Genomic DNA, 24,767 nt, shown 5'->3' with positions numbered 1-24,767 from the left:
CTATATAGGTTACAATTACAAAGCATGCTGGGTGATGCATTTCATGGATGACATCAGTGCGTAAAGGTGGAAGTAGCCAACTTCTTCTTATGCCTGGCGGCTAATAGACAGGGGCAGGGACTCTTGGGATTGTCAGTTCTGCATGGCCCCCACTAGTTGGCGTTTGTGGTACCTTGCCGTGTGTGAAGCTTATGTGTGTCGGTTTATGTGCAATGATGCATGTGGCATAGTTTGCAAAAACATTCTGCGAAAAAATTCTGGTTATTTTTTATATTTTTTTATTCAGCAGGTGGCAATGCAGGGAATGGTAATTGCCCGATTAGAGGGCACAAATCTACACTTCCATCTCAAAGTGCCAATCACATGAATGTGACCCATGTGCCCCTCCCATTTCAGTTATTTGGTATAACTGAGGGGGCCACATGACACACTTAAAGGGGTATTCCAGTTTTATGATGTTGATGATGTATCCTCAGGATGAGTCTGACTCCCAGCACCCTCACTAATCAGCGGTTTGATGGGGTGGTGTGTCCTTTTTAATGGTTGCCTGCACGCTGTCTTCCCTTTAGCATTCCAATTACCCTGCACCACCGCTATAATTCATTGGCAACCTCCGGCACTCCAGCTATGGAGAAACTTCAACGCCCAGCATGCCCCATTCACTTCTATGGGAATTCTGGCAACAGTCAAGTAAGTGTGCATGCTGGGAGTGGTAGTTTCACCACAGGTCACTGATCCCTGATCCAGATGATGTGCAGATACAGTAAACACTGAACATGACCTATTCTAAGGATAGGTCATCAATATCCTGATTCTACACAACCCCCTTAAGAGTCTGAGAAAATATCTATTATTTTCACAAATTGCTGACATACCAGAAGTTTTGACCGGTGAGGGACCAGTTTCTGGGACCCCCGCCAAAATGGTGTACAGATTCATATAGTCTGTAGGCTTTCTATGAATTCATACGCCGGTTGCTCCACTCTGAGGAGAGCCAAGAAGAGCTGAACAGTGGGTAGGGTCACCATGCACAGAAGAGTAATTCTGCCCCTTCATTTAAAGGGCTTCTGTCAGCCCACTAAACCGTTTTTTTTTTGGGTTAATAATAATCCCTACACTGCGAGCTCCCTATACATAAGCTAAATATTCATTTTTGTTCAGTAGATTTTGTTAAAAAGCTATTTTTATAATATGTAAATTACCTTGCTACCAGCAAGTAGGGCGGCTACTTGCTGGTAGCAGCCGCATCCTCCTCTTATGACGCCCCCTCCGCTGTGTGATTGACAGGGCCAGGGAACGGGATCGTTCTCTGCTGGCCCTGTTTGAATTCAAAATATCGCGCCTGCGCCGTACCTGTCTTTAATCGGCGCAGGCGCACTGAGAGGCGGCCGCTCTCTCGGCCGCTCTATCCTCAATGCGCCTGCGCCAGGTGTAGATGTGACGTCATCGGCGCAGGTGCATTGAGGATGGAGCGGCCGCCTCTCAGTGCGCCTGCGCCGATTAAAGACAGGTACGGCGCAGGCACGATATTATGAATTCAAACAGGGCCAGCAGAGAACGATCCCGTTCCCTGGCCCTGTCACTCACACAGCGGAGGGGGCGTCATTATGAGAGGAGGATGCGGCTGCTACCAGCAAGTAGCCGCCCTACTTGCTGGTAGCAAGGTAATTTACATATTATAAAAATTGCTTTTTAACAAAATCTACTAAACAAAAAAGAATATTTAGCTTATGTATAGGGAGCTCGCAGTGTAGGGATTATTATTAACCAAAAAAAAAAAAACGGTTTAGTGGGCTGACAGAAGCCCTTTAAGCGACCAGTGGGGGTCTCCAGACCCGGCTCCCCACTAATGACATGTCAGATGTTTGTGATAGGTAGAATTTGATCTTTATGTTTTTATTGGCAGTTCAAGGGGTTGTCTCATGTCCGTTCCTCCCTTCATACCCAGAGCTGGCTTTACAATTCTGCTTGGGAGCAGACAACAGTTTAGCCCCACCCCTTTGTCAGACATGTGACTTAACACCTGCGCTGTAGCGATCACAGAACTCCCACAATGCATTGCTCCCTGGGAACAGGAAACAAACTTCATTTTTTACATTTTCCCTTTGAATGGGAACAGAGAAGAAAACCTCAAACTCACATTAAGGAAAAATTCATCAACATTTCATGCCAATATTTACTGTGGGGTCAGAAATGATCTTGTGACTCTCCAATTCCAGGATGAACTCGACATGTTAAAGGACGAATTGGAGCAGAAAGAAGTGGACATTAGGAAACTGCAAGAGAACGTTGACTTTCCCCTGCTGACAGAAAGTAAAGGGACCACTGACAGGGGTAAGGCTCACAGGACTATAGATTGTGAAAGAGGCTACATTTGCAAAGTCCAAAAAAATTCAATTTCCATACAGGCCAAACCAAAAAATAAAAAGGTATGAGGGCATCATGCAGAGAAGACCCAAGTGTTTATTAAAGTATAATTACTAGAGTAATGTAAAGGTTCCACTGTACACATTGTTAGGTGCTGGTGGACTGGTGACCTAGAGACTCACATGGGTGCCATTAGCTCAGTGATATCAGTGATGCTCATATTCATGTATGTAGGGAACAGTATTATAGTAGTTATATTCTTGTACATAGAAGGCAGTATTATAGTAATTATATTCTTGTACATAGGAGGCAGTATTATAGTAGTTATATTCTTGAATATAGGAGCAGTATTATAGTAGTTATATTCTTATACACAGGGGGCAGTATTGTAGTAGTTATATCCTTGTATATGAAGGGCAATATTATAGTAGTTATATTCTTATACATAGAAGTAGTATTATAGTAGTTATATTCTACATGGAGGGTAGAATTATAGTAGGTATATTAGTGTGCATGGGAGTAGTATTTATAGTAGCTATAGTCTTGTACATAGGGGCAGTATTATAGTAGTTTATATTGTACATAGGGGCAGTATTATAGCAGTTATATTCTTGTACATAGGAGACAGTATTATAGTAGTTATATTCTTGTACATAGGGGGCAGTATTTTAGTAGCAGTAGTATAGTAGTTATATTCGTGTACATAGGGGGCAGCATTATAGTAGTTTTAATCTTTTGCATAGGGGGCAGTATTATTCTATATATTTAGTAGGCAGTTTCATAGTAGTTATATATTTGTGCATAGGGGCAGAATTATAGTAGGTGTATTGTATGTAGGGGCAGTATTATAGTAAATACTGGCATGCACACAGTGTATAAACGCTGTGCTGTTTGCTGACCTGTGAGTGCAGACACGTTTGTTATTACTGGAAAGGTTCCAGGTATCTCAGTGCAGTCTGTAAGTCTGTGTTAGAGGACAATGGGCTGTTTTGATGTGTGGCTACTGGCAGATTTTTCTGTGCTTTCTTTTCACTGATGTCATATAGCGCAGTGAAGTGTGTTCATGAATTATGCTGATAGTAGGGAGTTTTCTTTGGAGAATTCGAAACCTGGTACCTAAAACTTATTTATTTATTTTTATAACCAAAAATCCAATGCCGGGTCTTCTCCAAATATATGACTGATTTCCACTTTAATAAGAGAGACTAAAGTTCCTTCTACATGGGCAGATTTTTGTCCGAAAACAAATAATCAACGGCACAGTATGTGTCTAAATGATTAAGGGTTAAAGATATTGCCCTTTTTTTTTTTTTAACTGTTAGATAGAACTGAAGGTGCCTTTACACATGATTTTTGGGAACACTTGTTCGTGATAATTGACCCATGTAAAGGTGTCATCTTAATTGTTCCTGGGGAGCAGATCATGCTGTGTAAACTGCCATCTGCTGCCGAGAAACGATGAAGGTGATCACAGTAGCCCCATAGGTGAATTCTGCATGTAATTGCAGCTCTCATCTCCTCTGACAAGCAAGTAATTATTGGGAACAAATGAGCCATTCCCGATAATAGCCTTCTCAGTCAGCATGTGTAAATGGGCCTTAAAGGGAATGTATCATCATACAATTACTTATTGTTTATCAAATTTGTATTTTAAACATGTTTTAAAATAATATGTGGTGGTGGCAGTATATTTAATTTCTCATGTCACCATTTTCTGTAAAATATTAAAATCCTACAGTTTATGCACTGGTCATTAAGCCTAGTAATAGGTGCCACTTGTTGGTCTGTACCTATGACTTTTCGGCAGTCCTCACATTATGTTCGCAGGCAGGATTACAGTGACATATATCGCTTGTATATAGATAACACAAGTCCACCATTCTCAATAGGTGAGATCACAGCTCATCTACTCCCTCCTGACCTGTCCACGGGTCACAGAGCATGCCTAGAAATCTGTCACAGAAGTCAGTGATACCCATGGTGCATATCTCTAAATGCTGTTAATAACAGCTCAGACAGGATGGCCACCTCCATAATTATGTTCATGAAACAGAATAAAAAATACACAATCAGAAAATAAGAACAGATTAAACTGGCAGAAAAAATATAGGTGGCACTTTTTCTTTTAGAAACGGATAAATACATCTTTAAAAGGAACCTGTCTCATTGTAATGCAGGCAGCATGTTATAGAGCAGAAGGAGCTGAGCAGATTGATGTGTAGTTTTGTGGGAAATAATTTGGTAAAACTTGTAATGTACACATTTATGTCTCTGCTCTTCCTGAGCTCAGGAGTCCTGAATAATTGTGTATACAGAGAGAGCTGTCAATCACTGACAAGACCTCCCACTTGGCTGCTGAGCTCAAAAATAGAATATAGATTTGAATATATCAATTACAAGTTTTACAGAAAATATTTGCTTAAAACTATATATCAATCTGCTCGGCCCCTCCTGCTCTATAACATTCTCCTCATATTTTCATGGTGACAGGTTCCCTTTAACAACCTGACAGAAGAGAACAGCTGAATAACTCTTGACTTATGGAGCAAGTGGGTTGTAGAGGAGCAGAAAATGCGTCTGCTTTCTTCCATAAACAGCGTCACGCCTTCTTGTGGGTCATGTCTGGTACTGCAGCTCAGCTCTATAGAAGTGACTGGAGTTCTGCTGTAATACCACACACAACCTGTGGACAGGTGTGGCAGTGTTTGTGGACGAAAACAATCATTTTTTGTCTAATCTTCTGTAGTCACTTTTAATTACCCTGAGCTGAAGAGAAGTTGTTAGTGCACACATAACTTTATCCTTATCTGCACAGATGAATCTCTCAAAAAGACCCTGAAGGAGAAAAGTAAGATGCTCTCGCAGTGTGATTTTTGCACTCTGCCGCTTGTGGCTGGCTTTCTGCCTGTGTCCGCGCTCGCTTGCCTTAGTCGTTTAGCACAGATCAAAGGAGCATAACAAAAGTGGCTGACAGCAGATCTCGCACTTCTCACAGCTGATGGTTTGTTTCAATGTATCATTCTGAGAAACACATTAGCCGCACAATCTCTCTCCTGTGAAGTGTATGAGAAAGGCAAAGCTGGGTGTTAATTCCGGCTCTACTGGTTTTCACTAGGTAGGGAATGATGCACCGTGTTATGTCGTGTTGTCCGGCTCCCTAACATGTATGTTGTTGTTTTTTTTAGACACAGAAGTGCAGAAAATGAAGAAGGCTGTGGAGTCACTAATGGCTGCCAACGAGGAGAAGGTAGGACATCAACAGTGACCATACTCCAGTGTGACAGCCTTCTGTATTGTAGTAGTACATCGGGAAGCCTTCTGGCGGCTGCTATAAACGTTAGGTATCCATGACCAGTGTTATACTCCAAACACATCCAGAGCTGCATAAAATTTGCATCTTTATTGCACCTTGCTGCTACCTGCACTCTCAACACATTTTAGGGTCTCTGCTATGAAGGCTCTATTACACTGGCCGATACTTCAGCCAATAATCGCTAACTAGCGTTCTCATAATGGATTGTTAGCAATCATCTTGCAGTGTAAAGTCTGATTCACACGTCCGTGTTCAGATCCGTGAGAAGGTGGTCAGTGATGCCTCCTTGGAGCTGTCCGTGATGGATCCGTGTTGTGTCTGTTTTTTGCTGTCCATGAGCCATCCGTGTTTCACCGACACTGAACAGCTGAAAAATAATTTTCAAAGAATCTCTTCCTAATGATCCTTGAAACACGGATGGCATCCGTGGCTTTTACGGACCCATAGAGTAATAATGGACGTGATGGATCCGTGCTAAAAACGCAGACCCACGTGCACACTGATGTGTGAATACACACATTAAAATGAATGGGGACGTGTGCTGTCCATGGAACACTGACGTGCGAATGAGGCTTAATACTGCCTACGATTGCCCAATGGATGAGCAAACACCCGTTCATTTGGAAATTCTGATTTTTAACCCTTTTACTACCAGAGTTTTAGTTTTAGTTTTTTTTCGTATTTGCGTTTTCATTTTTCTTCCCTATCCTTCTTGAGCCATAACTTTTTTTTATATTTTTGTTCACATAGCTGTATAAGGGCTTATTTTGCGGGACAACTTGTAATTTATAATGCCACCAATAATTATTGCATACAATGTAGTGGGAAGCGGTAAAATAAATTCCAAATGGGGTTGAATTGGGAAAAAAAAGCTATTTCTCCAACGTTTTACGACTTTTCATTTGCGGCAAAACTGACCCATGCCCTTCATTCTCTGGGTCAGTACGATTACAACGATGCCCCATAGGTTTTTTTAATGTCTAAATAGTGTAAAAATAAATTTAAACTTTGCAAAAAACTTTTTGTTTTACATGCCTGTATTAGACCTGCAGATCACACAGGCGATTGTCGTGAGGGGAAAGCGTTCCTTCCTGGCAATTGCCTACTCGTTAGCAAAGGAGACTGCTGCTATTACATGGATGGAGCAATCTCCTCCTCGGTATGGGGACACATGATCGCTAATGCCATTGCTCGTCCCCCAGTCACTGTTTGCCAGCAGCAGTGGTGATTGCACAGCACTGAAATTATTTTTAAACCTGCTAAAAGATTCCAGTTACCTGATGCTTGTTCATCAGCAATCGGCAGCAGTATTACACTGTCAGATCATCACTAACAAGTAGGCTTAAAGTGAACCTGTCACCTGGATTTTGGGTATAGAGCTGAGGACATGGGTTGCTAGATGGCCGCTAGCACATCCGCAATATCCAGTCCCCATAGCTCTCTGTGCTTTTATTGTGTCAAAAAAACGATTTTATAGATATGTAAATGAACCTTAGATGAGTCCTGTCTCCTCTATGCTTCAGAGAGGAGTCCAGCGTTCTCTGACTCTGAGCCCAGTACCGCCCACTGGGAAGGAGCCCAGCACCGCCCACTGGGAAGGAGCCCAGCACCGCCCACTGGGAAGGAGCCCAGCACCGCCCACTGGGAAGGAGCCCAGCACCGCCCACTGGGAAGGAGCCCAGCACCGCCCCGCATCCTTCGAATCTCCTCCTTGCTCCCTGACATCATAAAGATAGAGCAGCGTAATCTCGCAATGCGCGAGTACCTGTAGGTACCCCCGGGACCTCCGGCACGTGACATCGTGATTATTTGCCTAGAGGTACATTATCACTGGATACAAATTTTACTGTAGGCCACTGGAGTACAGGCCCCAAAAATTAGGCATTCATCTGACAGAAAAGAACTTGTGATTATGTGGCTGGAGGTACATTAGGCGGTCACTGGCAAAATGTTTTACTGTAGGCCACTGGAGTAGAAGCCCCTAAAAATTAGGCATTCACTTGACAGAAAAGCCCTTTTATGGCACTGTATATACATAAGACAAGCATCATTCTTTGTTCTGTGTGGTGGCGGATATGTGTGGGCTGCCATTAGGAAATTTAAATATACGTGGTCGTCACAGGTCTTGAATTCCTCCGAGATCCGTGCCTCATTTATTTTTAGAAATGTAAGGCAGTCCACACGTCATGACCTAGGCGAGTGCGCTTATCGGTCACGATTCCCCCCCTGCTGCGCTGAACGTCCTTTCGGACAGGACACTTGACGAGGGGCAAGCCAAGAGTTCCATGGCAAATTGTGCCAGCTCTGGCCACAGGTCAAGCCTGCACACCCAGTAGTCCAGGGGTTCCTCGCTTCTCAGAGCATCCACATCGGCCGTTAACACAATGTAGTCGGACCCTGAGGCTGGATCCGGAGGGCGGCTGTCGATGGGTTGGCTGCAAGAATGATCTCCTATCTGAAGTGACCCAACACATCTTCAAACTGCCCCCTTCTTGCATGCGCGGTAGGATTGGTACCCGCACCTGTTTCGCTGTGGGTGGAAATTCCTCTGCCAGCACCCGCAACAGCAGAATGCAGCATCTTTCACATCAAGGCCTGAAAATGCTGCATTTTGCCATCCCTCTGTGATGCTAATAACATGTCTGCCATTTTGTGTTTGTACCGGGGGTCTAAGTACGTTGCCACCCAGTACTGGTCCTTGCCCTTAATGCTTTTTTACAGGGGTCCCTCTTCAAACACTGGAGCATGAAGGCCCCATTTGCACTAAATTGGAAGCGGTGGAGCGTCCTTGCTCCTGCTCGTTGCCCAGGAGAATGTCGTCCTCTGTCTCCTCCCCCCCCCAGCCACGGACAACACCAGGAGTCCCCCTCAAAGCCTGCTGTTCTTGCTCCCTTGCGCCTCCTCTGACAAATGGCCACAAAAGTCTGCATGCGTCGCGCATGAGCAGCCACTAGCGCAGGGAAAAGAAACCAAGCTCCCCAGAACCTGTCCTGCTGCAGAGTTCGTACAGGTAGTCGTTAATGGCACGTTGCTGCTGGAGCAGCCTATCAAGCATATACAAGTGGAGTTCCAGCAAGTCGGGCAGTCACAAATCAGACGTCTGACGGGCAAGTGGTGTCGCCGCTGAAAGTCAGCAAGGCGAGCCATGGCCGTGTAAGATCTTCTAAAATTGCCAGAGATTTTCCTGGCCTGCCGCAAGACGTCCTGGACCTAGGGGTATTTGTCAACAAATCGCTGCATGACCAAGTTCAGGACATGTGTCATTTTAACAGCCAATACACCAGAGAGAAATTGTGTCCTATATATATGTCTGAATACTTGCCAAATAAAGCTGGATAAAAAGACACTTCAACAAAAGTGAGTGCTGGAGTCTACATCTTTCTGTTATCATGTGTCATTTTGCCCTGTTTCAGCGCGCTCAGCAGATTGGCGTGGTGTGCAACAACGGTGTTGCACACCACTTTACCAACTGTCAAATTGAGCGGTGTTAGCCACTGATCGGCCTGTGACCGCAGACCTGAAAGCAGTGCAGGACCGGTGTGGCTCTTGACTTCCAGGCACAACAGCAGCAGCACAGCATGGCAACGTCTCACCTAGGACGTAGAATAGGTTCTGGGGGAGCTTGGGGGGGCGCAGTGAAAAAGGAGGAGTCAGCGGATGAGTAGGAGGAGGAGAAGAGGCAGGCCTGCATGCAATCCTTGGCATTAACACCAAATCCACACGGGAGCCATGGGTTACATGCTTGACGGCCGTCAGAAGGTTCACCCAGTGGGCAGTAAAAGTTATGTACCTTCCCTGCCCGTGTTTGCTAGACCACGGGTCTGTTTTTAGATGTATCTTGGCACCGACACTGTGTGCCAGAGATATTCACTTGCCGCTGAACTTGGCCATATAGCTGTGGGATGCCCTTTCTGGGAGAAATATTTTTTTCCTGGGACCTTCTATTGCAGTTTGCCAATGGTCACAAATTTTCTAAAGGCCTCCGAGTTCACCAGTTTATATGGCAGTAGTTAGCGGGCTAGCAGTCCCGACAAGCCAGCGGTCAGCCGTTGGGCAAGAGGGTTATCCAGCGTCATCAACTTATTACGCTCAAACATTTGGGCCACAGGAGCCTGACTTCTGCCAGATGACGGCACTGTGGAAGGTGAAGTGGAGGACAAATGGGAGGAGAAGGAGAAGAGGCAAGACGTGGAGCGCTGGGAGTGTGGCTTTGTGGGTTCTGACGGCGTTGCTCCCACTGGGCTCAGTGATGGGAAGCGAGGTGCCTTAAGGCGGTCGTCCCTAGGTGAGTGTTGGGCTTACCGCGACTTATGCGTTGACGGCACAGGCTGCAGATGGAAACACTATTGTCAGCAGCTGACACGTTAAAAAAAGCCCACACTGCGGAGCCATGTGCCGCCGTCTTGGGAGCGCCAGAAGTGACCGTGCATGGTGGATGGCTTGCTCCAGATACATTCGCAGTCTGCTTTTTGCCTCCTGTGCCCTGCAAGCTCTGCCTGCTTCTCCTTCTCATCCCTCTCTGCTGCTCCGTCTCTCCCTCTGAACCCCCCTCCTCTCTTGTAGGCACCCACATAACGTCCATCGAGACGTCATCATCGTCGCCTTCACCACCAATGAAAATTTGAGACCTCTGAGTAGGCAGCAACAGTGGGGACCTCCCTCCTTTGGCTGATCTGGGTACTGTCATCAGACCGCTGAGTGGCCGCTGTTGCTACCTCCTCATCCGATGTCAAGAATGGCTGCGTATCTGTAAGGTCTGGGAATGGATGGGGAAATAATTCCTCTGACTCAAGTGGAGGGGCTATAGTGGTGGTGGTGGTGAGGAGGGTGCAGATACAGAGGATGAGGAGGGTGCAGAAGCGGAAGGGTGAGTGAGCCACTTGGCCAACTCTGCCTGTCATTTTAAAAATTTGCGGAAGCAGGTATATTGCAGCCCTCCATTCGTATTTTGTGGAAGCAGGTATATCAAACCCCTTAATCAGTAATTTGTGGAAGCAGGTATATCTCAGCCCTCAATCAGTATTTTGTGGAAGCAGGTATATCAAACCTCTTAATCAGTATTTTGTAGCAGCAGGTATATTGCACTCCTCAATCAGTATTTTGTGGAAACGGGTATATCACACCCGTTGCAATTAGTTGTTCCAATAGCGTTTGTCCCTCTATACCTATATAGCTGCGGTATCGCAGCAGAACCGCACAAAACTGCTGCACAATACAAATGCACTATAATATACTTTCTATGTTAGAAAGGACTTTTGTGGCCCTATTAGCTAGCGTTTGTTGTCCCTACTAGCCTGTCCCTGCTCCACAAAGCAACCTCTCCCTACACTGGCAAACGACTGAATTTAAAATGGCTGCCAGATCGGACACTTTTGATTGGGTGGGGGGGGTGTCCATGTGCTGAAACCTCTCAATTGGCTGTCCTGTCCCACCTGATGGAGGTGTCATGGGCTAAAGGTCGGCGCAATGCAAAATAATTTGGCGCCGGTGGACATCGCCATATGTTTGCATGTTCGGCGAATCGCGAAAACGCAAAGTTCGCGGCGAGCTGCAAGGCCATCTCTATATATGAATATTTCTGTATGGTACAGCCAGCTTAATGTTTGAGATGTGTGGCCAACCTTTAGGTGCAGCGTTCACACTTATCTGTCTTTCCTTATGTTATGAAGGAAATCCAGTTTTCCCTGTTATCCGCCGTTACAGGCAGTGGTGTCCTTCTATGGCAGGAGTTATCCTGCCCCCATAATCTGTATGTCCTATGACGTATCTCCAGTGCCAGGAACCCAAAGAGACATTTACATCCATATTTGTCACTGATATGAAGCGCTCCTAACAGGCAGATTTTCAGGGTTATTGCTCCTTTAAGATCAGACGTAGAGAAGTAGGTTTCGAAGGACGAAATCATGTCTGTGTTGAGGATCTATTAAGTCGTTTGCTGAACCGCTTGATAATTTTCGAGTACATTCAGGCCAGACCACAGTCTCTTTGTTTAAGGTCTGATGATGGAGAACTGCTGATAAGTTAAAGCAGCCAGACTCCTGATGACGTGGGGTGTCAAGCAATACCTGCCACTCTTAAAGGGGTTATGCCATGATTGGTGTAGAAAATTTAAATCAAACATCATATAGTGTATAACAATCTATGTCTAACAAAGCTAGAACCAGTCCTGGACGTGTCCTTTCTGCTGCAGCTCTCTCCATGTAACTGCCGCAGCTTCTAACGGAACATATGAATGACTGGTGGCAGTTAAAAATTTTAACTGAGCACCTTTGACCAGCTTAGTGAGATGGACAAAAAAATGTAGGGAAACGAACAAACAGCAGGTGGCGCTATACAGATGAATTTTATTGAATAACTCTATGGCTATACAACATTTTTAATTACATGCAATTACAAAGATATTCAAATCCAAGTGCTGGTTGGTAGAAACTGTTTAATGAGACCCAACCCCCTTAAAGGGAAATTATACCAAGTGCAAAAACAGTTCACCAAAGTAACACTCAGATATGGGGTACAATTGGTTCCAGCTACCTTCTCAGTTACTACTGTACGTTCGTACCCACTGTGTGTCCATTCGCATTGAATCCTATCTGTATTCTGTGCTTACAGGACAGGAAGATCGAGGAGTTGAGGCAGTCGCTGAACAGGTACAAGAAGGTGCAGGATATGGTGGTTATGGCGCATGGTAAGAAAGGTGCGGATTTCCTTCCTTTGTAAATATTCCTTTGTTTTTGGAGCTCTGGTGATCAGTAATGATAGTTCGCTTTGGAGATCCAGCAAGTTGAGTGATGCTTGATGTATTCTTGTGATTCAGGGAAGGTGGTGGAACGTACATTTTTACCGCTTGGTTTTACAATCGCTTTGGTGCATTCTTTAGAGGGAAATTGTGGTGCTGTTACAGGACCCAAGGGAATGTGTGGGCAAGGTGAAAACTAGTGTGGCACTACAGGGAAAGGATTGGTTGCACCAAAAGGAAAGCGTGGGCTGGACCAAAAGGAAAGCATGGGTGGGGTTACAGTGCGGGAAGGCTTACTTCTTTAAGCTGCAGGAGTAATGGTCTTGACACTTGTCACAGCTAACCGTTTGTTTCATTCTGAGAAATCCCTGTTGGTGAAACCCATCAGCCGCACAAATCTACTTCAGTTTCCTCCTACACTCCAAAGTCATACTGCTAGGAAATTTAAATTGTGAGCCCCACTGGGGACAGTAAGTGATGAGAATGTCTGTCTGTAAAGCGCTACCGAATATGTTGGCGCTTTGTAAGCAAGAGAAGCAAATGTTCTTCTGAACAAAGTTCATTTGATTTACGTATATCTCTTTCTCCTCAGGTAAAGATGTGGAAAGCGATGACTCTGTGATATCCGGGTCAAATTCTCTCATGTTTGATTACAATGCGTTAAGTGATGCAGATAAATCTCCCTCCCCACTGCCGTTATCACTCTCCCCCAGCCCAGAGGAGGTCACTGAAACCTCAAAGGTAATCCATGTCTCCGAATTCCAGTTTACTGATGTTAGTGATCAGAGGAGAATGGGCCCCAGGAGCACAGGGTATTTCAGTAAATGAGTGTGTGGATTTAGCAAAAATAAAACAAAACTTGCTTTCCATTTTTCCCCCATATGTGCTTTAAAATATTTTTTTATATTTTTTTTAGTCCACACTGGAGATGCACACCAGTATCCTTCAAGTCACTATCCCCTCATTCTCCTCCATGGCAACTTCTCAGAAACAGAGTGAAGTGTCAAACATTTCTGCAAAAGAAGAGACCACATCACTGGAAACAAGGTAAATATTCTGCACTGATCAATCTGTATCGGCTAGGATGAGAACGTGAAGTTGCTGGAGGGGCCACAGGCATTACTGGGAGGGTAATGGCACCCATAGATTTCATTGAGGAGGTAACCACGTCATTGTTGGCTGACGCAGATATACAGTTCCTTACAAAGGGAGCTACAGTACACTAGAACGATCCTTCTACCTGCCCCGTTTGGATATGACTAGCATCAATCATCAGACACAAAGCAATGACCCTCCATTTAGGCAAGAACCCTTTTCATCCTCATCCTATTAAACTACTTGACCAAGGTTAACCAACCGTTCTCCATATGTTGCAGATCTGTAACTCCCAGCATGTCCAGAGAGACTGGCCTTGTCGTCTATGGGTGTTGTGGTTTTACATTGGCTGGAGATCCACAAGTTGAAGATTAATACCCTTGACTGTTTTTGTCTCCATAAAGTTAATTTTGTATTTACTGCAATGGGAACAACCTCTGCACCAAGTAATTTGTGACATTCATTTGAAAAAGGTAAAATTAGATAATGTTTTTGTTTTGCAGTGAAGAGAAGACAGGTAGCTTGTCTACAGAGGTCAAAGCAGAAGACACAATATTGTAAGTTGAATGAACTGGGACTGCTATAATACTGCTCCCTATATACTAGAATAAAACTGCCATAGTATTGCCTCTGTACAAGAATATAACTACAATAATACTGTCCTCTATATACAAAAATATAACCGGTATACCGGTAATACTGCCTTCTATGTAACATAGTACATAAGGCCGAAAAAAGATATTTGTCCATCCAGTTCGGCCTGTTATCCTGCAAGTTGATCCAGAGGAAGGCAAAAAAAAAACTGTGACGTAGAAGCCAATTTTCCCCACTTTAGGGGAATAAAAAATTCCTTCCCGACTCCAATCAGGCAATCAGAATAACTCCCTGGATCAACGACTATAAGGATGTACAAGGATATAACTACTATAAAAAAAAATATAAAGAAAGGACCCTTAAAATCTCAATCTTTATTAAAGTCACTTAAAAGACCTAGACTATATATATATATCAACTCTAGTCCGATATATACATTCCCATATCAACATAGTTGTTAAATGAGGAAGACAAACATTAGGGATAGTGGGGTGGGCAAAAAAGACTCTTAAGCCCGGAGGTATCTCCTGATGGTGGAGACCCTCCGTCCTCGTTCCTACCCTATAGTACCCTGATACACCCTAATAGATAAACATTTCCCTAATACCCCCAATGCGTTTCCCCCAAAACAGGGTTTTTCAGGGGGTTTGTGTGGAAAAAACTAAGCCTAGATAGGCTGAAGCAAATTAGACTAAATGTAGGGTGACAAAAAGCTCAAGTACAACAGGGGAAGCTGGCTACACTGATGTATATTGGAGACCGTGATAAGGATACATCATGAGGATCCAGTGAGTGTGGATAAGTATTTCCCTCATGGACTGTCCTCCCACATGTTGCCAGCTTCACCCCATGTGCCGGATGGTACAGACCATTTTGATTACTTTTGGACTTAAGATTAACAGTGATTATATCTTTTAATAATTTAGAATAACTACTATAATATTGCCTTCTATGTACAAGAATATAACTACTATAATACTGCCTCCTATGTACAAGAATATACCTACCATAATACTGCCTCCTATGTACAAGAATATAACTACTACAATACTGCCTCCTATGTACAAAAATTAAACTTCTATAAAATGCCATCTATATCCAAGAATATGGATACTAATAATACTTCCGCCTCTCTACAAAAATATACAATGTAACCAATAGAATACTGCTCTTATGTACATGCATATAACTACTATAATACTGCTCCTATGTACAAGCATATATTTTCTATAATACTGCCCACTATGTAAAAGAATAGAACGACTAGAATACTGTCTTCTGTGTATGAGAATATTCTATGATACTGTCTTTCTGTTCAAGAATATAACTACTAAAATACTACACCCTATGTGCAATAATACAACTACTATAATACAGCCCCATGTGTACAAGAGTATAAGTACTATAACACTAAGTGACGTCAGTCACGCGCCGGCCACCTCGCTGCCGTTTGCTGCAGTGCATTCATCGTAATAGTGAGTACAGAGGCTGGCTATTTTATCAATAGGAGTCAGAGAGAGCTTGTTTCACACAGTAGTAAAATATTTTACACAAAAAGCCAGTTATGTTTTCAGGTTGGCCAAATCGCCATATGGCATTTGGCGATTATCGCGATTCGATAATGTTTTCGATATATCGTGCAGCCCTAGTACAGAAGAGTATAGCTACCATATTACTATCCCTTATGTAAAAGTATAAATGTAGTATAATACTGCCGCCTCTGTACAAAACGAATTACTGTAATACTGTCCCCTATGTACAAGAATATAGGTACTATAATGCTGCCCTCTATAGACAAAAATGACTATAATACTACCTCGTATGTACAAGAATATAACTACTATAATGCTGCTCCCTATGTACTAGAATATAACTACTATAATGCTGCATCTATGTGCAAAAATATAACTATAATTCTGCCTGCTATGTGCAAGAATATAAGTACTATAATACTGACCCCTATATACAAGAATAACTAGACTTTTGTACTTGCTGTAAAATCTGTTTCTCTTCCGTTCATTGGGGGACACAGGCTTGACCATGGGTATAGCTGTTGCTACTAGGAGGCAGACACTAAACACAAAGGTGTGAACTCCTCCCCTTCACCTTCCTACAGGGACTAAGCTAAATCAGTTAGTGCAAAAGCAGTAGGAGAAAGAAGACAAAAAGAAAATCACACTATTTACAAACCCAGGACCACACAGGCCAGAAACAGCCCATAAACAAGAGAATGGGTGGGAGCTGTGTCCCCCCAATGAACGGAAGAGATACTGATTTTACGGTAATTTCAAAAATCTAGTTTTCTCATCCGTATCATTGGGTGACACAGTCTTGACCTTGGGATGTTACAGAGCAGTTCCCGGGGTGGGAACAAGAAACCCTCCTGACACTCAGAGGACCGCCGTCTGCAAAACTCTACGGCCCAGAGACGCGTCAGCAGACACAAAGGTATTATAGGTACCCTATAAAACTTGGCAAAGGTGTGCAAAGGCAACCAGGTCGCCGCCTTGCATACCAGAAGGGCCGAAGCCCCATGATGCACCGCCCACGAGGCCCCCATTGCTCGAGTGAAATGAGCAGTCACCCGGAAGGGTGGAGCCCGACCCTTATGGCGGTACGCTTCCACAATGGCCAAACAAATGGAAGTCTTCGACGCTGCCAGACCTCATCTTGGCCCTTCTGGAACAACAAACGGAATCTGTCTGCCGGTAAGATGTCGTCTGGGACAGATAGACTCTAACAGCCCACACCAAATCCAGTGAATGTCGCGAATGCTCCTGAGGATGAGACGGACAAAATAGGAGGAGAATAATCTCATTTAGATGGAATGCCGACACCACCTTTGAAGGAAGGACTTAACCGGACGAAGGACTACCTTATCCTGATGGAGGATCAGGAAAGGCGACCGACATGACAGAGCCGCGAGTTCCGAAACCCTACGGATATAAGTGATTGCCACCCAAAAGCCACCTTGTAAGACAGGAAGCGAAGCGACACCTGCTGCAAAGGCTCAAACAGTGAGGACTGGAGAGCGTTGAGCACTAGATTAAGTTCCCAAGGATCCACCCAACAGTAATGGGGTGCAGCATGCGACACCCCCTGCAGAAAAGTCTGAACCGCCAAAAGCGAAGCTAAATTCCGCTAAAAAAGAATTGAGAGAGGCGACACTTGTCCTTTGAGGGAGCTGAGAGCTAGCCCCAAGTCCGTGCCCGACTGCAGGAAAGCCAAGAGTCGCAACAAAGAGAACCGAACGGGAGACAGCTGATGCCGCTCGCACCAACTAAATTAGGACTTCCAGGGGTAGATCCGGGAAGGCGACTGCTTCCTGGCCTGAATCATGGTCTAGACCATGGTATCCGAGAACCCCCGAGCCTTTAGTACGGCGGCTTCAACTGCCATGCGGTTAAATGTAGCCACCCTAAATTCGGGTGGAAGATCGGCCCCTGTGACAGCAGGTCCTCCCGAAGAGGAAGATGCCAGGTTTCGTCGGCGAGGAAGGTGACCAGAGACTCGTGCCACACCCGGCGTGGCCCATAGGGGGCCACGAGAATGACAGGAGGAGACGCAAATGAGAGGAAGAGGCGGGAACACGAAAGGAAATGTGAACCTACTCCATGCAATCACCAGCGCGTGGCACGCCAGGCCATGGGGTCCCTGGACCGCGCGACAAAGTCCTCAACCTTGTTGTTGAAGCGGGAGGCCATGAGATCCACGTCCAGCTGACCCCACAGCTCGCAGATGGCTCGAAAGACCTGCGGGTGAAGAGCCCATTCTCCGGGATCGAGACGCTCCCGACTGAGACATTTGGCGATCCTATTGTCGACACCGGGAATGTGAACTGCCGACCGTGCTGGAACATGGTTCTCCGTCCCAGCTGAGGATCAGACCCGTCTCCGTCATGGCTGCCGGGCTCCGGGTGCCGCCCTGGGGATTGAGGTACGCCACCGCCGTGGAGTTGTCGGACTGAACCCAAACCAGACGTCCTCGAGTGACCATACTCCTTGACCGGAGAGATTTTCCAAAACCCGGCTGAACGGAAGGGCTACAAACTGGAAGTGAAATGGACTCCCTGCAAACCGGAGAAATCTCTGATGACTGACGCAGATGGGCACGTGAAGATAAGCGTCCTTGATGTCTATCGAGGATAGTTACTCCCCCGATTCCATCGACGCAATGACCGATCTCAGGGACTCCATCCGGAAACTCCGGATGCGAAGGAAGCAGTTGAGAGCCTTGAGGTCCAGAATAGGACGGACCGTCCACTCTTTTTTGGGAATCGCAAAGAGATTGGAGTAAAACCCTCAAACGGTCTTGTGCAGGAACCGGAACAATCACCCCCTGGCGCAAGAGTGTGCTAATCGCCTGAAAAAAGGAATCCGCGGCAGAGGGAGATGTCGGAGGTGCCTACCTCCTAAACCCAGAGCAATAAATCTTAGCGGAACGATCACCCTGACGAAGGCCGCGCAGCTTGGTTTCGGCTAGCGAGGTCTGATCCAGATCATCATAGATAAGACTCAAAGCTTCAAAAGATTAATCTACCGACCGGAGAGACTGCGATCCAGTCAGCAAAGAAAAAGCCCATGACTGCACATCCCCCTTAAGCAAGGAAATAACCACACCAACTCGCTGTTTCTCATTCCCAGATAAGTGTGGACGTAGCCTAAAATACAGTTTGCACGCCTCCCTAAGCAAATTAAAATTATCACGTCCCCCAGGGAATCTGTCCGGGAGGGCAACTTTAGGTTCAAGACAGGCCTGGTAACAACCGCCACTGGGACCAGCAGCCTGTGGTCTCTGCATCTGCGAGACGATCGTGCGGAGGTCAGCTACCTCCAAAGACAGCCCCTGCAGCTGACCGGCCAGTACAGCAATAGGATCCCATGGCTGCACACAAACAAAAAAATGACTGTTTTGGCGGTTTATAGTGTCCCGAATCCTGACTGACTACCAGTGTGAACAGACCCCAGAGGTAGGTGTGTTCATATGCAGGAATACCTAGAGTCCTATCTAGCCCTATAGGACCCTGGTACTAATGGCAGGGACGAGACTACCTGTTCCTCCAAAAGGAAGGACGAACAGGAGTCTACCTCAGGCCTAATACAAACAATAGGGAAATGCAACACACAGAGCCCAAACAAAATACAAAAGGGAAAGGAAAGACTTAACTTCAAAGGGGCTATGGAAGCACCAGGAACTCCGCTGATATCAACACACCAGCAATCCACAACTGAGACTGAAGCTATAAACCGCACAGCATTGTGGGAAAAGCAACAATAAATAAGCAAAGTTAAATGACCACATAAGCAACACCTGAGGCAAGGGGTGTGGCCAATACCAGCAACAACACAGACTCCTATTGATCCACAAGGAGAACCAGATCAACCACGTGTTGCCAGATTTACCGATCACCTGTCGCGGGAACCTCCGTGACAAGATGTTATTGTCCCTGTAGATATATGATCTTGGGGCTGACTGACCTAGTCTGGAAATAGATGCAATATACAGTGGAGTTCAGTCAGCCTGGTAGCCATGTCCCTTAATGCTCTGTACATTTTAACACTGCACTGTCTTTGGTTTAGGTCTCCTGTGAAGAAGTCAAGCAGCTTGGACAACTTGAAGAAGTCTCCAGAGAGGGTGAGTGTCACTTCTCCTGTGCTTTAGAGCAGAGCACAGGCTTCTCTGCTGCATGTGAGCAGGAAGAGTGTAATGATGTGCTTCCCAGAGTAATTACAGCTTCCCAGGGATCCTGAAAGTTATAAATACCCTGCGGTAGTGAGCGTGCTCTGTCATTATGTGCCAAGATATTCTTACTCCCCACCCCATGTTCTGTCTTTCTCTCACCCTCCCTCCCATGCATCTCTTCCATCACTTCTCTCCCTTCTCCATCACTTGCTCCCTCTTCCCCCGCCATGCCTTGCTCTTTTTCAGACCTTTGTCCCCTTCTCTCTCTCTCTCTCTCTCTCTCTCTCTCTGACCCTTGTCCCCTGCTCGCTCTCTTTTATACCCCTGTCCCCTGCTCGCTCTTTTATACCCCTGTCCCCTGCTCGCTCTCTTTTATACCCCTGTCCCCTGCTCGCTCTCTTTTATACCCCTGTCCCCTGCTCGCTCTCTTTTATACCCCTGTCCCCTGCTCGCTCTCTTTTATACCCCTGTCCCCTGCTCGCTCTCTTTTATACCCCTGTCCCCTGCTCGCTCTCTTTTATACCCCTGTCCCCTGCTCGCTCTCTTTTATACCCCTGTCCCCTGCTCGCTCTCTTTTATACCCCTGTCCCCTGCTCGCTCTCTTTTATACCCCTGTCCCTGCTCGCTCTCTTTTATACCCCTGTCCCTTGCTCGCTCTCTTTTATACCCCTGTCCCTTGCTCGCTCTCTTTTATACCCCTGTCCCTTGCTCTCTCCTCCTACTTCTCTTACATTCTTTCTACCACTCTCTCTCCTGCCCCGTCTCATCTGTCTTGCTGTCTCTCTCCCTGCTCCTCCCTCTCTCTTCCTTCTTCCTATCACATGCTTGTCCCTCTCTTTCCTGCTCTTTTCCTCATTCCTCTTTCTCTCCCGTTTCACCTTCTTTCTAGAGTTTTCTTTTGTGCACTCTTCTCCTTTTTGTACTGCCCCAACTTTTCCCTGCATACCCCCCCTCCTCCTACCTTTTACCTCTGTACCACCTGACCTGCTTTCTCTCCTGCGTGTACTTTTTTCTCCTTCTCTTAATCTGTGTGTTCTCTCCTTTTTCTTTTTTTTTCTTGCATAAAACCACTAAAGCGTTCCTTAGCCCTCATTCACCACTTTATTGTTTAATCTGCACATATTGGGTCACAGTTACTAATACTGTCTAATAGTGAGGCAGTGTAAACTTGGACAGTGTCGGTCTACCACAGTGACTGATTGTGGATGATAAATCGGGGGCAGCTGTAGACAGTATTTTATCGCTTAATTTTACTCCAGAAATGTTTTGGCAGATTTAAAGGGAATGTGTCATCAGAAAATGAGCTGCTATTTAAATCACTTTTTTATGTTTAACATAAAAAAAAACTGTTATTTTTCCATGTCACTTTTTATGTTTAAACTAAAACCACAAATCCTGCAGTTTTTGCCCCGTGTTGTATGATCTGAAAAAAAAAAAAAAAAACACCTGATAAATCCAGTGCAAATCAGGCATACCAGTTGTTCACTCAAATTGCTTATTTAGCTGGCACACTTTCAATAGTAAATCTGCCCGATTATGCTTATTATATTCAGTGAAATCTGTCATAGAAAATTGTTCCGTCTTGTTTAATGAAGTCCATTTTGCTAATTTTTGTACTTCTCACAAGGGTGTCAGCAGTTCAGACCATGCGAAACTGCTGCCAGCTCCAGGTGTGATTTACTGAGAGTCTTGACTTCCGGATTAGACAGAGTAGAATTTGAGTAGTCAATGTGCGGGTCGGCATGTAACAGCAGGCCTGAATGGAGCTTATAATTCGGCAGTAAAGCAGCCAGTAAAATGATTGTGTGGTTTACCTTCTACCTCATGCAGTTTACAAACGGGGGGGGGGGATTCTGAGTGCTTCTTTAATAAAGTTTTGTTTTTCCCAATATAGAAACCGGCATTCCCTGACTCTGCAAAGTTTGAGACTCTGCCGCCTAGACCCCCTGCACATGGAGTAACTGGTGAAGAGGAGCCTTTTGGAACCCGCAAAACCAGATCATCGTTTGGCCGAGGGTTCTTCAAGCTAAAGAGCCCAAACAAGAAGACTGCAAGCACCCCAAATCTAGGTAGGAAGATTCCATGTTTAACCAGTCCTAATGGTCACCCAGGTGGTGGGAATGCCCACAAATTACCCTCTCCAAGTCCCATCATAATTATTAGATGTGCATAAATAGCACTTCCTCAATAGATACTACTTATCAGTGTAGCAGGGAATATCTATTCATCTGCTGGACCTTTCTTAAAGGGGGACTAATGCTAGAGATGAATGTAATCTGTAGTCCTTTCCTTCTTTTGGTAGCCCTAGAGTGGGTGTGGGGCTAGATTGCCTGAGCTCTATTGTAGACTTGAGCATTGCGGACAGGATTCTCCTGCAGTAGGCTGCTTTCTAGCCTTAAAGGGAATCTGTCACCATGAAATTCACTGTTACACGAGGCACCAGTGCCTTGTAGGGCCAGCCCAGCTGAATGTGATGATACCCTGTACTTGGTGATTCTGCATTGTAGAAAAAAGGTGCTTGTAATCAAAGTGCAAATGAGCAGTTAAGTTCAGCGAGGGCGGGTCCAAGCCACTCTGGGCACCTTTGCCCCTCCTACTTCTTTTAGCAGCCCCTCCTCCTACCTGATTGACAGGGCCAGCTGGTATGATTATGCAGGAACTTGGTCCTGTCAATCAAAGAGGAGAGGGAGGGCCTGGCAGAGAAAGTAGGAGAAGAACGGGTGCACAGGATGGCTAGGGCTCCTCTTCGGTGCACTGAACTGCTCATTTACATATGGATTAAATGTACTTTTCCTCCACAATAAAGCAACGGATCACTAAGTGAAAGGTATCATTATGAATTTTTAGACTCCCTTTAAGTGTGGTAAACCTGTAGCGCTAGCATATTCCACTGCACTTACCTATGATGGACAGAGGCTCACATGTAATCACTTACCCTCTTTTGGGATCCAGCATGTCAGATCTGTTGGTAAGTGAGAGAGTGCACTATGCAGCAATCCCTGCTGCCTCTCATGTGGCCATCTTCTTGTCCATTTTCTCCATACAGATGCAAAGGCCGTCACGGATGGTTTACACCGTATATTTAATGAATTGTCTCCTCCTATTTTCGGGGTTCTCTGTATTTTCTGTGTCTCTTGCTCCCCCTGCTGTTCTTTTTCCAGTTTATTAAATGTCTTTCTGCAACTTCTCTATTCTTGGGCTACGTTTTGATTTTCTGCATTTAATGGGAACCTGAAGATCGCAGTCGAAGTGCGAGCGCCCCCACTTTAGGTATAGTAAAACTGCATGTCCAACCCAGATCCCTGCCACCCGCGTGCTGTCTTCTCATCATCCTCTAACAATCACGTTATTCCGCCTAGCTAAACAATATAGGATAACCCATACATAAAATGTAATAACTCACCCTTGTGCCCTCCCCAAATATTCCCCCTAATGTGTGTTTTGCAGCCTCCAGCTAATATAACGTTTGGTAGTGAATAACCTCTGGTATTCCCAAACCTGTAGCTGCTGAGCTAATTTGGCACCATCTTGTGTTCACAGTGACAAATTGCAAATTTGAAAAAATAAATAAAAAATCAGTTCTCTCTATCAGAAATTTAGTTTAAAGATTATCATCACTATAATTTTTTATATATTGTGTGTATTTAATATATATTGATACATTAATGTGTAATTAACTCTTTAGAGACTAATTTATGGTAAAGGTAGACTAAACTTGAAGTATATTTTCTCTATGTTTGCTCTTTTCACTCTTATCAGCCATTTTAGAGAGATGGATTGGAGCACAGTAACCTCCCTGCCCCATATGATCACTTCTATGTCACATATCTCCAGTGCTGAGAACCTTCAGAGACATATATTATATCAGTCTATATGTGTGACTGTTAGCCGCTCCTCTTATAACGCTTCTACACTGTGAATGAAGACTTTAGTTTTAGTGGCCCCTTTAAAGGGGTTGTGCCATGTCTTTAAAGGGGTTCTGCAGTTTGTTTAAACTGATGATCTATCCTCTGGATAGATCATCAGCATCTAATCGGCTGGAGTCCGACACTCGGGACCCCCGCCAATCAGCTCTTTCAGAAGGCAGCGGCCTTCTCACTGTTTACCTCTGGCCCAGTGACGTCACGACCAGTATCAACTGGCCTGGACGCGGCTAAGCTCTGTTCACTTATCAAATAGCTGATCGGCGGGGGTCCCGGGTGTCGGACCCCCGCCAATCAGATACTGATGATCTATCCAGAGGATAGATCATCAGTTTAAACAAACTGCAGAACCCCTTTAAGTTATCTCCTATCCACAGCATAGGGGATAACTAGCTAATTGCTGGGGGTCTGACTGCTGGGACCCCGACCAATCATGAGAATGGTAGTCCCATTCCTCGTTCGGATGGAGCGACGGATCATGCATGTGCACTGCTACTCCATTCTCTATGGGAGTACTGGAGATGGCGCTGTTCTCATGGTCGGTGGGCCCCAGCAGCTAGTGGTGCAACCACTTTAATATCAGAACTAGTATCCATTAATATTGACGAAGGGTGAAAGAAGCTGTCAGTAGTGACAACTTAGATTAACTCATTCACACTGTCTTGTTTTGTGTGTAAATTTATCCTTTTTTTTTTTATATCATTATTATAGGCAGGGGTTTGAACACTTTACATTTCAGTCTGTATATAATGTAGAGTAGCATTGTAGATACTTATGTTTTGGCTTGCTGATCATCCTGCTTCATGCCCCTCCTACATCCAGAGCTGCATTCACAATTCTGTTGGATGCTGCTTTGAATCTGTCAGCACTGTGTTGACAGATCCACCCTAACAGCTTAGCTAAGATCTTATAATGAGCTAAATTCTGCCATGTACTATATGATATTTGGTTTGCTGCTTTTCCCTTCATCAGACTACATTCAAGTGTTGTGTAGACACAACATCTCACACAAGTACTGATCCCAAACCAAAGAATTACCAGGTTGCTGAACAGAAGA

General features: G+C 45.0%; 1 protein-coding gene across 17 annotated transcripts in view; it reads left to right on the top strand.

Moving 5' to 3' along the window:
- The window catches only part of PPFIBP1 (PPFIA binding protein 1), a 116,246-nt gene that overhangs the window by 77,440 nt on the left and 14,039 nt on the right, over window positions 1-24,767 (top strand). For 6 of the 17 annotated variants that reach the window (XM_044281433.1, XM_044281430.1, XM_044281429.1 and 3 more), the window contains 10 exons: window positions 2,220-2,334; window positions 5,183-5,215; window positions 5,553-5,614; window positions 12,290-12,374; window positions 13,009-13,157; window positions 13,333-13,463; window positions 14,015-14,068; window positions 19,685-19,739; window positions 21,682-21,856; window positions 23,025-23,057. In XM_044281433.1, the coding sequence (XP_044137368.1) occupies window positions 2,220-2,334; window positions 5,183-5,215; window positions 5,553-5,614; window positions 12,290-12,374; window positions 13,009-13,157; window positions 13,333-13,463; window positions 14,015-14,068; window positions 19,685-19,739; window positions 21,682-21,856; window positions 23,025-23,057 (892 nt within the window). The remainder of the gene's footprint in view (window positions 1-2,219; window positions 2,335-5,182; window positions 5,216-5,552; window positions 5,615-12,289; window positions 12,375-13,008; window positions 13,158-13,332; window positions 13,464-14,014; window positions 14,069-19,684; window positions 19,740-21,681; window positions 21,857-23,024; window positions 23,058-24,767) is intronic. The other 11 variants (XM_044281435.1, XM_044281432.1, XM_044281431.1 and 8 more) reach the window with 4 other exon arrangements.

The sequence above is a fragment of the Bufo gargarizans genome, chromosome 2, assembly GCF_014858855.1.
Source record: "Bufo gargarizans isolate SCDJY-AF-19 chromosome 2, ASM1485885v1, whole genome shotgun sequence".
In the NCBI taxonomy this organism is placed as follows: domain Eukaryota; kingdom Metazoa; phylum Chordata; class Amphibia; order Anura; family Bufonidae; genus Bufo; species Bufo gargarizans.
The sequence above is the reverse complement of the archived record's forward strand: the minus strand, read 5'-3'. Positions and strand labels throughout refer to the sequence as shown.